The following is a 16,721-nucleotide window of genomic DNA, read 5'->3' as shown; positions in this document are numbered from 1 at the left end:
GTCATGGTCCAAATTTTGTGACTTGCTGGCCTTTTCCCTCAAATGAAGCATTCCACGGATCAGTGGGCCCATCGGCCCACGTTCTCTCCTCCTCTCCGTTCAAATCAGCAATTATATTTGACACGTAACATCAATAATCTCATTTATTTTTTTGCCGCCCTCGCTTTCGTTTACCCAACTGACTCTGCACGAACACACAGAGGCCGCCGCGCTCCCCCATTCTCTTATCTGTGTCTGCAGGAAATGTGAGCCACGCAGCACTCAATAAAAACAATTTTTTGCACCATTGATCCCACAACACTCCTTTCTCCTGTTTTTTTTTTTGTTCTTTCCTCTTCCTCTTTCTTCTTCTCCTGGTCCTTCTCGTCAGAAAGCTGTTTTCCTGGCTTTGTTGTGGCTTAAACCATGAAGCAATGTTACGAGATGGCCAAGTTTTATGAAGAGCGGTGGGGGAGGAAAACATTGACGATCCCTGGCGATAGAAATAAATAAGCCACCAGCTAGGTCGGGTATTTTTTACGCACTAGATCCTAGTAGGTTGTGTGTGCACTTGAGGGACTGCGGGAATAATGCCAGCCTGTGCACATCTGTTAGCATTGTCTCCACCTGGAAGAGAAATCCCAGCGGGTGCCACTTTGAGCTCCTTTTAAAGATCAATACAGCTAAAGTCAGTGAACTCTTCACACTTTGCCTCTGTAATCATTCACCAAGATGTGTTCTGCTTCATTTCCTCCGTCCACCAGGTTGTTGTTTATCCTATTATAGACCTAATTGCCATGCTTATGGTAACCTTGCAACCCAGTGCTATAAAAAACTGGCTAATGGCACACGAGGGCTAATTTAGCAGGCATTATATGCCCACATGGACACACCAGTGTACAGAATGCCCTTGTCCATCATTCTGTCACGTTTTCCTCGCTCTTTATGCAATTTTCCTTCTCTCCCAGCTAGTTAACATTAGCGCTCTGTGGGGCTCAGAAGTAGATTGTAAGCTAATGTGTCACCTCAGTGCTCTCAGTGCTATGGCTTTTTAATTAGAGTTGCAGTGCCAAGCGTCCCATATGGAACCCTTCCCGAAGTGGGCTTTCTTGCCATCCATCAGCCATTCCCACTGTTTGCCTTCCATTTACATATATGCACAAACCTCAAATTAGGTAGCAGCTCGTTAATTGGACATGTGGGGGAGTAAGTGGTTGGTGCAGTGGGGTGGAGGGACATTCAACATGTTTACCTCTTAAATACTCCCAAAGACCTCCGGGTTCCAGCATTCGGGGAGGTCACAATGATTATGTTAGAAATGCAATGTACAGGTTGGAATAATTAGTAAAGCTAATAAGTTTAGGCCAATGTGAAAAGTAGCGTGCACACATACATACAGGGAGAAGCTGTTGGATTTGTTTGGGGTTTTTTTTACTGCAGTTATCAAATGCCTTAAAATTAATGTACCCTGAGGCTTAGTTCCCTCCTTGCAGTCACTTATTTTGTTCAAACTGATCAATATGCGGTCAATAATGATAATGATATCCGAGCATTGGGCAGTTCTTGGTTTCGTCAATGCTAATGATCCGATTCAAAGGAGAAAATCTTCCAAGCAACATTTTAGATCTCAGATATCTCAGTTTAAGGCATCAGTAAAGCAGCTGATTGGCTTTAAAGTCACATGTGTGTCTGTTCATTAGGACCAATCAAATGAGGCTTTGACCAGAAGAACTGACATTTCATAGATTTTCAATTCCAGAATTGCTTTTATTCTTCAAGCCTTGGCCACATGACTGGAGCTTTGCTGTGTGAGGTATATTGCTGCTTTGCTCCCAATGTTGATTGGCCAATTATGGCTGATTGTGTTCCTCCAGGAAAGCATTATCCAAGAGTTGCTCATGAACGGGAAAATTATGCCTCAGCCTTTAATGTGACCATGGGGAGCTCGTGGCCTCTTCAGAAAAGTTTATTTTTCTTTTTTACGGTGTGGGGAGGGAGTCTTTCCAAAGGGCCAACAAAACTGAGGTGACAGTTTTGTTAGTTAAGGGATAGTTTGAAAGTCACTCCTGTTTGCTTGGGTGACTAATGGCGACTGGGATGCTGTGGGTTGTTTGAACTTTAATGAAAAGTTTCCAGGGGGAAGTTAAAGTCGGACCTTTGCTCTCTCTGGCTGCTAACTGCAATGTGTACCATTAATATCCCACCTAATTACAATGAAGAATAAATAACCTGTCTTTTGACCTGTTATAACACCTCAACTACCCACAATTCATGCACATGCCTGATACACCTGATTCATTTGATCACCTTGGATATGTTTGATATACAATTTAAAAGAATTGACAATGTTTTGTGTTTTTTATCTGGTTTGGACACTCAAACTGATCATTTAAGTAAGAAATACCAGCTAGTGCTGTTTGTGTGTGTGTGTGTGTGTGTGTGTGTGTGTGTGTGTGTGTGTGTGTGTGTGTTTGTGTGTGTGGGCGTGCGTGCGTGCGTGCGAGCGAGCGCCACACACATGTGCATCTATGTGTGTGATTGATGACACTACTAATAGTGTGTGTAAACACTGGCAGCCCAGTTATCTCTTATCTGACAGCGAGGGGAACGTTCATGTCAGCAGCTGCTCCTCCTCCTCATTCATCTCTCTCTCCTTCCTGTCATCCTATCCCTTTATTCTCAGCATACGCGCAGACGTGTTAATGCTAATAAGATCTATTAGCCTCTCTCAGACTGTCTGCATTGCATAATAATAATAACATTCTCATTTATTATTTAGCTTATCAAATGCCAGGCAATGAATAAAACAATTATAAAACAATATATTATTGTAATAAATGCTTCGCAGATTTTGTGGAGATATTCCCTTCTCTGGCACCTTTGCTTTTTGGCACGCCATCATGCTGCTGCTCGTCCACGTCCATAGCTGCTGTCCTGCAGCCTTACCAGACAGAGAGGTCCTCAAGCCTCCTTTGTGCAGCTCCTTCTGGGCGCCGTCTCAGCTGCGACCCCCAATCACCTAAATGCATCCTTTTAGCCATTAACTTCTCTGAGGTGTGTGTCTATGAGTGGTGTTGGCAGCAATGTGCATGTGTGTGTGTGTGTGTTGTGTGTGTGTGTGTGTGTGTGTGTGTGTGTGTGTGTGTGTGTGTGTGTCCTGTCATACATTAAAGGGCAGATTGATAGCCATCAGCCAGGCCTCTGCCACTGACACACGCTTAATATAGTGTCTAACACAAACCAGATGGAGGCAAGGCTCGTCTGAGACACACACACACACACACACACACACACACACACACACACACACATAGAGACAGCTCTGTCTCCGGCTGACCTTACCAGTTGTCCCCCTTTCAGTTAAAAGGATGAGTACTGTTAATTAAAAGTTAAATAAATGGGCTATTTGATCCATATTACCTTCTCGCCAGGGTCCTGGAAAGCCTGACTCTCTTGGCCGAGGCTAATGAGATGACAGGGAGGACACGGTGCTGAGGCGACTCTGTCTGCACCGCATCCGGACTCGCGACAGAATTTGAGCATAAAAGAAACATCGGGCCAACTTCAGGCCGGTTATTTAGGATGAGGTGGTAGCTATACGCTGGAGCTTCGAGGCTGACTCAGGGCAGGAGGTGTGAGCCCTGATCTCAAAGGCTGTATTGTGTTCACAATTGAACGTGAGCCAAAAACCCTGTGTAATATCAGAGCAGAGAGAGGGAGCGAGAAGTGTGGAAATGAAACAATGGTTTACACAACAGTAAAATGGGCCTTTTCCTCTGCTTCTCGCCAGCAGGCCTAACACTCAGAGAGGAAGCTTTAATGGCCCTCCTGTCCTGGCTAGTCTCAGCCCCCACTAGGGCAGAGGAGGGGAGGCCCAGTCCAGCTCCACATGTCTGTAGACTGACACACAGGCTGCTCTTGGACCGAGACACGCACAGATAGGCACGCATAGGTTCAGCAGCCACCCACAGAGCACAAATGAGAGCACACACACTTTAAATTATCCTTTGGTAGGACTGAGGAAAGCCAGATTTTCATCTAATCCTGTTCGGAGAGAGTAATACATCTCATAGCATCACATAAGCCTCCACGGCTACAGCTAATCCTCCTGGGTGGAGGACCTCTTCTCGACCAACAGAAGTGCGGTCAAGGCAGAGAACGTGTTTCATTTCACGACTTTGATGTTCTCCATCAACGGAAATGCCAATGACATTGTGTCTTGTAACTCCATCTGTTCGTATCTCTATCGGCATCTCTGTTAATAGATACCATTTTGTCAGAATGCAAAAACTGTTTTCGGTGCCCGTCAAACTGCAGAAAGTGGTGTGCTTTCATTTAAGCGAGTCCCCACCTGGTTTTTAAAGCATCAGACTGAGAAGTAAAGGTCTGATCACTCACAGCAGTTGAGAAGTTTGGGAAAGGACACAAAGGGGGCCGGTGACTGTAATATTTATGGTCCCATTAAGGCAAATAGACATTCATTCGTACGGAGTTAATGCCACATGCTTCCTTTCCCAATAACCTAATAACACAAATACATTTTGGTTCCTTTTAAACAACTCTCGAATACAAACCTCTTGCAAAGCAAAGTTCAATATGGTTGAAAATAAGTAAACAAATAAAGGGAAAGTAAAAGGTTTTTTCCATCTATGGTGCCATTATCATGTTTTTCCAGAGGTAAAAGGGATGAAAACTGGATTAAAGCTGTAGTTTGAAGTGGTTTTTGAGGATAAGATCCCACACAAAATAGGAGGCGGACATATTTATTGAGGTTCAGAGATTGCAAGCATTAAACTCAACTCTCCATTTTCATCTGCGTGCATTGCTAACGCAAAACCAATGGGGGAGACAAGCCTTTGCTACATAACTGAAAATGCCTCTTCTATCATTTTCTTTACATCCTCGCTGAATGTATTTCTTATTTTCTCAAGTTGCTCACTCTCACCCTCATTATCTTCATGTTCAACCTAAAGTTTGCCGCCATTTGTGCCGTCTGTGGTCTCAGTTCTTTGCTGCCCGGTCAGCTACAACATCTTTCCGTGCTGAAACAGCACAAAGTTACACCGAATGGCGATACGTTAATAATCTGTTAATAATAAAATGACATCACAGATGGCATAAAAATGGGTTTGATACTGAACAGGAGCTGATAAATGGAGGAAAACATTCTCTTCCTGTTCAGCTACTGTCTATTGTGAAGAAAAAGTCAGAAATATAATTGCAAATATGTCTTTTATCCTTCACTCCTTCTTTCTTCTACCGTTCCCCATTGTGTCGCAAAAACTGTTGTTCAAGGAAGTATTCCTTTATTAGGGTGTTAATAAATAATTGATAGCATTACACCCTCTGCAAGGTTTCACCAAGCAAAACTTCCCTATTTGTGTTTGCACAGTTCCACGAATTGTCTTGTTCTGTGTTTCACTTCCGATGTCAGTCGATAGAGTGGAGGTCAAGTTGTATCCGTTTTGTATGCGAGCTTCCTCACCTTATTATTTCCTATTATTCTTGGCATGGATGCATCAGACTTGATTGATTTACTTGCTTTTCTGGAGGTCAGCAAATGATATTTTACATTCCCTCTATTCCTGAACACACATAAGCTCCTGATGCGCAGCATGTGCTTGCATGTGGAGGTCTCATTCTGTCCTTTTAGGGTTCAAAATGTCCCAGGTTAGCTGGACCAAGGCTAAGCACAACGTTTAAATCCCCGTGTGCTTGTGCGAGGACATGAGGCCCTTTAACCAGTAATTAAACACTTTGCCCGTTGTGTCTTACTTCCAGCCAATAAACACGTACTTTCTGAACTCTCCCTCCTTCCACGTTTAAAATCAACAGGATTCCTCTGTTCTCCTCCCGGCCTGATGGTAATTATTTGAAAATGTGCTGAATGTCCTCTGCTGATTGCATAATTTCTTTGACAGAGGCCAGTCTGAGACCAGGCTTCCCTGTCTGACTCTCCTTGTGCAGGCGTGCACTCCTGTTTGTCACACACACATGCCACAGATGTGTGGCCTGATGTACTGTTCATATATTTCCAGTCTTTATGCTGCACCTGCTTCATTATAATGAGCTAATATATCTGCTCAGTAATTGCCCTAAATACATATCATAAAGGCCGGCCTGTAAAAGGCTGCAGAGCAGTAAAACAGACATGGTATGATGGTAACCTCTGCTCAGACAGACACATCACACATACATTAAAACGGGTGTGCGCAGACAAAGTCACGCAGCTGAGCACATACACGGTGCACGCGCAGGCACACACAACTACACGCACGGTCCAGCTTTTTAACGAGGAGCCATAAATAACGCAAAGCCGTTTCATTAATGAGGTCCAGCCTGAAAATCTTGCTGCCTCTTTTAAAGCGTGCACACTTCCTGTTTAAAGTCACCCCGACCTGGCAACCCAGCACATGGCAACCCGCTCAAATCAGATGAGCTGCTGGGGCGCAGAGGTGTGGAAGGTGGCTTAGATGCTAAAAATAACACAGGATGGCTGTAATCTTCATTTAGATACAGGAAAGTCGCTGGTAGCTGTTTGAAGTATTATAAAATAATAATATTCTTTGATGACACAAAAATAACGCTAATGTCACAACTGCAGGGCGACCTGTAACCACTAAACCGTCACATTTGGCATCCAATATTGCATGTGTGGGAATGTTCAGCGAGTGTAATGGGGAAAGTTTAAGTCAAAAATGAAGTCTGACATGAGACTGATTCTTGTGAGCGAGGGAGCTGGAAACTGGAACTTTTCACATGCCTGTTTCTCGTGTGGCACATGCACACTGACCACAAATGATAGCTGGCGTGATGGCAAGTGTAGAGAGGCTGATTTAAGAGGAGCACGTTGGGTCATTAGTGAGCCGGGCCACATTCTGACACTCACAATGCATATAGAAACACACAGACGCACACAGACACACACACCTACTAAAACCCAGATGGTTTTTACAAGGCCCCAGGCCCTCCCCGGCCTGCTTGCCTGCCTGCCTGCCTGGTTTTTAATTATGTTGATGGCTGCCCAGCCCAGATAAAATGGGTCATATTTAACACGCCTTCACTCACCTTCTCATACACACACAGACACACACACTCTCATAGAGAGGTGCAATATTCAACACATATGCTCTTTAATGTATGTGTGTGTGTGTGTGTGTGTGTTGTGTGTGTGGTGTGTGTGTGTGTGTGTGTGTGTGTGTGTGTGTGTGTGTGTGTGTGGGTGTGGGTGTGGCTGAGGTTGTTTCCTCTTTAGTTGTCATTAGACTGCCAGACTCAGCTACACAGGTGTACTGTTACATCAAGAACCACACACACACACACACACACACACACACACAGTAAAGCTGCATTCATGATATAAAGTGATCTTCTAAAGATGGGGTTTATAGTGATTTGGCCTGTGTATGTCTCTGGACATGTAACTGTGAAGGGAAGCTGCAGCATAATTTTGCTGTCAATAAATCCTCTTGATATGGACCCAGACTTCCAGATTTAAAAATAACAATAATTGTTTCATGTTTCAGTTTGAGTTAAATCTCACCCTTTTTAAATAAACCGCTGAGACAATTCCCTTTTTTTATTCTCTTTTCAGTCTCTCCATTCATCCCATCCTCTTTATAATATCTTTCTTTCAGTCTTTTATCCTTTCCTTCATTCTCTGGGAGTTTTATTGATAGGGCTCCTCATGTGCTGTCCACCTCTCACCTCCACACACACATATGCATAAATGTGGACGGACACACACTCATTTACGCTCTTGAGTGATGTGGCAGGGTTGGGTCATCCCTGCAGGCTCCCATCCATCATACACATGCACACACACACACACACACACACACACACACACACACACACACACACACACACACACACAAGACAAGAGGTAAATGTGCAAACACACTGGAGCCGAGGGGATCTGTACTCTGTCAGACACTTTATTAGTCTGCCTGTGTGTATACGTGAGTATGTCCATGTTAAGGGGCCTTCCAAATGAAAACAGACCCTTCTCCTGAAAGGATACACATTATCACACACACTTCTTTATTTCATTTTAGCCCTCCTGCACCTTAATTTGTAACACCTCTAACAACCATCCCAGCAGCTCCCTTCACAGTCAGTCAATCTGTCACTGTCACTGCACGGTTCCTGTGCACGTGCGCGTGCCCGCATCCATGTAAATCTTGCTACCTTGTTTTTGTATATGAATGTGTGTACAGCTGCAGAAAAATGAGGGAAGTTTCATTTCCACCAGCTTTGCTGCTATAGAGCTCATATCAGACTGCCCCCTAGCTGGTGTAATGAGTATTGCGCGTGTCTGATCCAACTGTACATTTTTACAGTGGCAAATGTTTAATAATTATTACCTAGGTAGATTTGCAGCGTGCATTGAATTAACATAATTGTCTCTTTGTTCTTTGAAGATGTTTTTCTGTCACCTCACTCGTTTAAACGAGTTCTGCTTTTGTTCTCTGCGTCACATCTGCTGCTGATTGTAGATAACTGCTCCTGACGAAGAGGGTAAATGTCACAGTTGACAGCTAATTCTGGATTTATTAATTCTGTGAGACGTGAGACATAAAACCTTGGCCTTTCTCTTGACATTACGGACAAGTCAGAACAAAGTTGCAACATATTGCAATTTATAAGTACAATCACATGCACAGACCAGGGTGTGTTCACACATTGAAACCCAGCAGTGCGCAACAAAGGTCCAAGATCACACTTCACATGTAAAAATACTCCCTTTGAGACACACAACAGTGAAGCGGTTACATCTGACTTGTAATTGCACTTTTATCTGTACCTTGTATGTAAATCACAGCCTGCGCTGACGTTTCCATTTTCTGGCCCGCATCAAACAGAAACATAATATATACCTTGTCACTTTTGTCTGCACACACAAGCAACTTTCCACATCTGATGCAGCCCTGTGCGCTGCACACATCCGTCAGATGTAAATGGTGGAGGAGAGGGCATGCGGAGACATCCATTAAAGGTTCCTAGCTGTCAAAGGTTCCCCTTTGTGTTGCAAGAAGCGATATAAGTGTCGTGCTCTTATCGGAGCTTCCTGTGGAGTTTGCTCTGCATCCTGTCCGCTCAAAGTGGCTTCTCTTTCACCTAAGTCTCATTGTGTCCATGTGCACGTGCTCGTGTGTGCATTTATGTTCTGTAGAGTCGTGTGGACTCTTTAGATATAGCAAAAAACTTTACATTGATAGAAGCAGAAATGAAGAGTTATTTTATGGAGCTCTTTCAGCTTAAGGTTATCCTTCATTATGTCGAGTTTAGGATTTTAAGTTTTCTAAGAATATGAGGAATCTTAACAAAGTGGGACATCAGGAACAAAATCAAATCTTAAAAGATACCTCTCTAGTCCTCCATTATATGAACACATTTACATGGTGTGGGTAACAGAAAAACAAAAAATTAAAAATTCTCTGAAGTGTACTTGAATCAGAATGTTCCTATTAAAAAATAAATACATACATTGTCTCACTGATTGATGCCAGATCCACAGGGGTAAGAATGGTAGGATGGAGCCCGACACGTCTGACAAGACAGAATGATCTGCTGATCACCACTAGAGGAGGCCCAGAGAAACCACTTTAGTAAAGCAATCAATGATATAGTAAGGACAGTATCAATTTGGACTATGAAGCAGGAAACTGTATTTTAGGGAGCATTGTGCCCATTTGGGTTGGTTCCGTTGGAGTTGATGATTTTTTTTCAACAAGGTCCAGCACCTTGTTAACATCAGGGTCTGCAGGCAGAGTGTGTGTGTGCAGTCACAGGGTTAAAAAAACCAAAAAAACAGAAGGTAAATAAACAAACAATCATCCGGCGGGTTGTTCTGATTCCCCTGTTCTGTTGCACCTCATTTGAAGCCTTATAAATCAGACTTCCACCCTGAGACGGGGTGTTAGGAGGCCTCCCCAGCCCAGCAGTACACACACATGAACACACACAGGCCTGCTGCTCATTAAGCCCATGATCGGACCTGTGGGCGAGCCTATAGGGGGACCTAAGTGCGTGTGTGTGTGTGTGTGTGTGTGTGTGTGTGTGTGTGTGTGTGGTGTGTGTGTGTGTGTGTGTGTGTGTGTGTGTGTGTGTGTGTGTGTGTTTGCTACAAGCATGGTAGTATTCATCCATGTGTCTGGCCTGGTCTCCCTCCCCACACCTATTGCCCATTAAAATAAGAGGTAATAAATAATCCCACTTTTACTCTGAGTGGATCATCTTTTCTCCATCTGTTCATAAAACATGTGCATTACTTGTGGCAGCTCCCCTGAAATGCCATTACAATTGGCAGTTAGACGGCCTGCAGAGAAACTATTGGGAGGGGGGGTAGGTGTGTATATTGGTGGGGAGGGGGGTGCACACGGATGGCTTTCAGTGACTGTTTTCACACATAAAATAAAGGCCTGGACTTGATCACAAACGAGTTTTGCACTTGCACATTAGAAGCGGAACAGGCTGCGAATGTGAGAGAGCGTGAGGGATGAACAACATTGACTTTTTATTTATAGGCGCAGAGTGTGAATTACAGAATATATGTAACAATGTAAATTTGTGGGTTTTTTCCCACTTTTGCAACTGGCGAGGTCGCTTGCATAAGCGGTAGCCACGGTTTTTTATTTTTGATTTTTTTTTTTCAGTTCTGTGGAGCAGGGCTTTTAAATATAGAGCATGGGGTTTGCTTATTTTTAGCCAAAGTACTGACAGGCATTGTTATTCTAAAACATGTACATGTTAGCAAAGAGGGTAAACTCACACCCTGGCTGAAACGTAGCACAACGTTTCTGTTACCCCGAGCTGTTAACTCAACAATGCAAACATCCATTCGCTTAACGCAACATTTACACAAACAAGCACACTGGTGTTTCTTCCACACCTCCAACCAGACCCTTTATGTATTTTCTCACCAAACTTGGCACCTGCACCCCCACCCGCCCAAAAACACACCTTCTGCACGCGCTCATCCACGCGGCAAGAACATGACCATTCACACTTTATGAGCTGGGGAGGGAAACCCGGGGCCGTGCCTGCAGAAAAAAACGGCCAGTTAAGAGCGGGTCACACACTTTGCACATCTAAAAACGTCAGATGGTTTGTTGGTTCTTCTCCGTCGCACCTCCATTTCCTTCAGCAGACATTTGACTGTGATTAGCGGAGCGAAGAGTCAAGCTAGGGGTCAGCGCTGAACTCTGGCCAGACTGATTGGGAGTTGTAATTAGAGGAGTTGCTCTGTCTCAGGCTGCTTCTCTCTCGAGAATTCGCACAGGATCAGTAACACATGCAGCGCTTGGGTGAAATCTGAGCTTTGGGTCTAACTTGGTGGAAAGAGCGAACTCAGGGTTTTCTGCAGAGCTGCCCCCCCCCCCACGGATTCCCCAACATCAAGGATCGAATAGTGGAGCTGTGATAGCTGCCTTTCCATAAATCTGATCATTGCCCTATAAGATCTGTTTCTCTGGTGTGTAGAAGTTACCTGTTGTGCATACCATCACTGCCCCCTCCTGTTTTTCCCCTTAGCACCACACAAGTAGCCCTCCTCTCATTTCCTCCTTCACCTCCATCTTCCCTCATTCTCTATGGAAGCGGGTAACACAAAACCCTCTCTCGGACTCTTGGGGGGGCCGTAGAGGTTACAAAGGGTGATCAATATGTGCCAGAGAAAGTCTTTAGACAAGTGAAAGAATCCACAGTTTGTCTACTCCCTCCTCCTTTCTCCTCCTTTCCGTCTCCTTGTTAGGATTGACAGGGTTCGGTGGCCCTGACACCCACTGACATGTTGCTTCTGTCTCTTAAAGTTGACTGACATCAAACTCCTGGCACAGACGTCCAAATTCCCCTACATACACCTCAATAACCGATCCCCCACCCCCTGAAAACACATTTTGAAGAATGATTCTCACTCAATGTTCAATAGAAGAAGCCGGTTTGTCACATTAGAAATGTTTCACCTCTTGTTTGTTGTCTCTGTGTCCAACAGGTGGTTGACAACATGGGCAACATCAAGTTTGCGCTAGACACGGGGCCGGATGCCAACAGCAACAGCTGGCTCAAGTATGTCCGCTCTGCACCGTCATTTGAGGAGCAGAACCTCGTAGCCTGTCATCTCACTGGAGACCAGGTGAGTGACACGAGGGAGTGGTTTTGTTGAAAAAAACACACACACACACACAGACACACAGACACACACCCCAGGAATCATGTGAGCATCTGCTGATATCGAGAACTAGTCGATTACCGAGGCCTTGAAACATCGTTTGATTTATGCATCGTTCCACTGATAAAAAATAAATATATTGCGCAACAGGCGGATCTCAATATTTGATGAATGCAATTTAAATGTAAATATTAACTTTGTTGCTCAGGTGAGACATTAAAATGTCAAATAAAATGCACACCCACCAGTAAGAGAACCCTGTGGAATCCAGCACCCAGACAACCAATCGGACGCTCTAACAGAGCAGCTCAAGCTAGTATGTGCTCTTATCTGGCTGATATCAAGGGCTGTCTGATACTGTTGCACCTCCAACATGTCATCAACAAGCTCATTGGTCTGCATTGGTGAGATTAACATATCCAGGATATCTTTCTCTTATCTGGCCTTACACATTTACAGGCGCACTAAAGAACAATATGTAATGATATTAATAATCCAGGAGACTGATTAGTCAGTGGAGACAAACCTGAGGCCCCAGTAGTGGAATATGAAATATTATAGAATCACAACCCACACAGAGAACTTCGCTAATGACCTAAACTGTAGATTTTAGCTACAGGAAATTTGTGGTCTTGCTGCATTACATCGTCCTATAATTTGAGCCACAACACGTCGAAATCGGGATGCACATACGAGTTTGGAGATCCTCCGACTCGGTAGTCCTTTCAGAAACACTTTGGGCTTTTATTGAGTGTCCCCCCAGGGCAGGTTAGTGCTGAAGGGTACGTCACCATGTCATGTGCCCTCCTCACTTTAGAAAAAGCTGGTGTAACCCCAAAGTTGCCCCCCATGAACAACAACTTGCCTCCTAGAGGACTCAGGTGTGGTTGAAATGCTGGGATGTTCTATTTGTGTGTGTGTGTGTGTGTGTGTGTGTGTGTGTGTGTGTGTGTGTGTGTGTGTGTGTGTGTGTGTGTGTGTTCGGACACTTGCCAGCACTGTTAGGAAGTGACCCCTGTCAAGCAGGGCTTCTTCTGGCCCTTCCCTTTGTTTGTCTCTAGTATCCGATCGTCCTCAGCCGATTTAAAGTTCACTTTCGAAGGCTGAGGATAGTTTCTGGATGGCGATCACAAAATGCCGAGTCCACCGTCACTTGCAGTTCGTGGCATCTCCTGCTTGACCCGGTAACGCTGCTGGTTAGTTTGTGCTCTCATGATTAGGTGGCAATAACAAAAACAAAAAAAGCATTAGAATGTCGGGTCAAATGCAGACACACAAAGTCCAAACGGATTCAAGACTCGGCCGTGTGTTTCCACATTCCTGTCACTCTGCTCTTATTTGTATCTTAATCCCCGTCTACACGGCCCTTTCCTCCTCCCGTCTCTGTCTCCAGCCGCCTGTTACTCGCCGTCTTTGTCTCCTTTCTCCGTGCCCGTGTCTCGATCTGCCACCTGTCACTCTGTCAGACCAAGGGGACAGGCCAGTGTGTCCATTTATGCTTCAGACACTAAGCCAGTGCGTCAGAGAGAAAAGGGACTCGGACTGAGCAAGACAGGGAACACGCGGGGGCCTCTCAGATTGACAAGCACCAATTGGCTGGCAACACCAGCCCGTCTAATCCTTTTAAGATTTTCACATCGGTGCCCCCTGCCACTGCCACACAATGTCGTGAAGAGAATCGCGGCACTGGGGAAAATTGTGGACAATTATCAAAGCTAAAAAAAAAGACACATACACAACTGTTGTTTGATGCATTTTGGGTTTACAGTATTTGATTTAGCAAACAGCTCAGCTTTTTGTCTGCCGGGCTAGCTTGTTTCAGTGTCTCATAGGTACGACCCCATCATTTATTTACAAGCGTACGCAGCCACTCAGCACCAGAATGTATAATTCAGCAGAGCATTCCCTGATTTTTCTTTTCTTTTGCACAATGTATGAGTTTATGGAAATATGTGCATGCGGGGCAAATTCAATTGTGGGCAGTAACCTTTCTGAAAGCAAGTAGACAGTTTATAGGTTAGTTTGTCATTAATGATGCACGACGGACCAACGTGTGCACCATCGTGACAAATTCAATATTTCTGTCAGTGCAACAACGTACTTCTAGTATTATTCTGTATCAGCATTCATAATTTGTAAACAGTACCGTAGCGTGCATCGGAGAGATGCACTGGTGCTTAGTGGGGGCATGTACAGGTGCCACACATAGAGACACACACACGGAGGTGGAAAGCAGGGCCGCACTCACACACACGCGTGCACACACGCAGCAACTTTTCAGCCACACTTGCAAATTTGCACGTATATAGTTTAGACAGCTCACATCAAAGCTGTGTGAGTGTGTGTTTGAGGGAATCTGTGTGGTGTGTGGGTTAGGGTTTATGGGAAGGGGGGGGGGCACCTTGTCCACCTTCTTGTCAGTCCTTCATCTTTTGTTCTTTGGCCAGGAACCCCTTTCCATCGCCGTGTGATGTGCCCTTATACCCCACAAAGGATCCATCAATAAATAGACATGCTTCAGTGTGTGTGTGTGTGTGTTTGTGTGTGTTTGTGGATGTGTATGAAGCCACAGTAGGGCATTGTTTGGGGCCCTGCGGCTGGCATTGATCGATGAGGCATCTGTCCCTTCAACGCTGGACAGAAATACGCAGGGTCAAGACAGGCCTTATAGCGGCCTTACTGTAGAAATCACACACACACCCTTGCACACACACACTCCGTATCTCTCTCTCGCTCTGTCTGTCTCACTCACGCAGACACGCAAACATTATAAAAGCTGCAGACGTTAAACAAATAAAAATATTGTTTACTCCTCTTGTAGTCACAATTACAAATTTATTGACATCACAAATTAATCTTTTTTTTAAAAATCTAATACACTCATAAAGTGTTTTTCAACATTTACAAAATGCATTAATGTTGATAAATTTATGTTTAGTTATACCTGTAAATATATAATATAATAATAAGCACTTATTTTATAAAAGCCTATATCTATTTTAGGCACTATTTATTAGAATAATAAATAATATAATATATAAATCAGCTATTTAAAAACGTGATTTATTTAAAGGTACAAATGAATTTTCCTTTAAAAGAAGTGCATTTAGTTAAAAACTAAAACGGTGCTATGTCGTAGCAAAACTGTCACAGTTGACATTTAAATTCGATTTATCAATAATATTTAAACCATCTACAGAAACAAAATAATCTGTCTACACAGCGTTAATGCACGGATTATTATTTTTTAAGGTCATAATAGAGGGCCTGCTGGTGCATTCTCTCTTCCATACGCTCAAGGTGCCGCGTTTGTCCGTCCGTGGAGTTGGTCTGAGGGTGATTGACGGGGTGACTGCGTGTCTGTCCGCCTGCTTCATCCATTATTTACCCCAATAATAGATTTATCAAGTGTCCAAAGCGGCGGCTGAGATCGCAGAAGCGGGGAGGGGTCTGCGCCGCAGGTCCCTCAATCCTTTTGGCTGCAGATAAGACGAGGAGGAGTGGCCGACGGGTAACCGAGAGAGCAAGGGGCAATAGGGAATCACTAATCAGAGAGAGAAAGAGAGAGAGAGAGAGACTCATCACCATCATCATCCTCACCGTCATCATCAAAGACGCGCTCACTGACTAGATTAGAGAAGATCCCGACAGGAGAGCGTCGGACTCCGTTCAGCGTTGGGAAGAACTTACCGGGCGTATGCGCGGCGCGTCTGGCCGCACTGCCGCCGACTTCTCCCCGGTCGTGTCCGCCGCAGATCTGCGCTCCTTCTCCGGCAGGTCTACTATGGGTTGCGTTGCCAACTCCACCGGGACAGAAGTGCTTCTGCAGCTGGAGGCTCTCCGCAGCGCCGCGCAACTTTCGCAACTCTTTGGTCTCACGGAGAGAAAAAAGGTCAGGAAAGAGCAGAAGATTCCGCAGCCGATGTCTGTCAGCCCCGTACTGACAGAATGATAATAATAGAGCAATTGTAGAAGTGATAATATGTTTTAACAATAATTGCGATTATTATTTTGATTATAATAGGCCTACTTATAACTGGCGTGGAGACTTTTTTGCTAAATCTGACGATTGCGAAGTACTTAGAGGTAGTTTCATTCTAATTGTGTGTGTGTGTGTGTGTGTGTGTGTGTGTGTGTGTGTGTGTGTGTGTGTGTGTGTGTTGTGTGTGTGTGTGTGTGAGCGCGTGACCGCGCGCTTCTGTGAGGTGCTCGTTATGGTGGGTTCGACTTGGTGAACAGCGCCCCCATGTGGTCAGATGACTCCGGTCTGTGCGCCCCTTGGACCGTGTTCAAATGCGCTGCAGTTTTTTTTGCTTTTTGTTTGTTTGATTGTTTTGGGGGGGCGGGTTAAATTGTCGTTCACCTTTTTAAAAACTTTATTATTGGGAGGGTTTAACTTTTGAATTGTTATTTAGCTTTTAACTTCGTTGCGGTTGTGCTTGCCTTTCATTGGGCGTTGTTTTTGTTTTCTAAAGAATCCAGTAATAATTTTACTAGATCACACAAGTTTATATGAGCAGAATCAAACCAATAATCGTGAGACAATGAATAGCTTGCATTTTCCGGTTTT

General features: G+C 44.4%; 1 protein-coding gene and 1 long non-coding RNA gene across 10 annotated transcripts in view; one reads left to right on the top strand and one right to left on the bottom strand.

Annotated features, from left to right (window-relative positions):
• The window catches only part of prdm16 (PR domain containing 16), a 144,332-nt gene that overhangs the window by 110,997 nt on the left and 16,614 nt on the right, over positions 1-16,721 (top strand). For 8 of the 9 annotated variants that reach the window (XM_057041987.1, XM_057041982.1, XM_057041989.1 and 5 more), the window contains exon 4: positions 11,975-12,115. In XM_057041987.1, coding sequence (XP_056897967.1) covers positions 11,975-12,115 — 141 coding nt within the window. Of the gene's footprint in view, positions 1-11,974; positions 12,116-15,689; positions 16,044-16,721 lie in introns of those variants that run through there. The other variant, XM_057041988.1, reaches the window with a different exon arrangement.
• Positions 14,967-16,079, bottom strand: LOC130530641 (uncharacterized). Its single transcript, XR_008951889.1, has 2 exons — positions 15,842-16,079; positions 14,967-15,695 (listed from the first exon to the last, which is right to left on the bottom strand). It is a non-coding gene; the product is annotated as an uncharacterized LOC130530641 (long non-coding RNA).

The sequence above is a fragment of the Takifugu flavidus genome, chromosome 8 (genome assembly GCF_003711565.1).
Source record: "Takifugu flavidus isolate HTHZ2018 chromosome 8, ASM371156v2, whole genome shotgun sequence".
Taxonomy (NCBI): Eukaryota; Metazoa; Chordata; class Actinopteri; order Tetraodontiformes; family Tetraodontidae; genus Takifugu; species Takifugu flavidus.
This window is presented reverse-complemented; position numbering and strand designations above follow the sequence as displayed.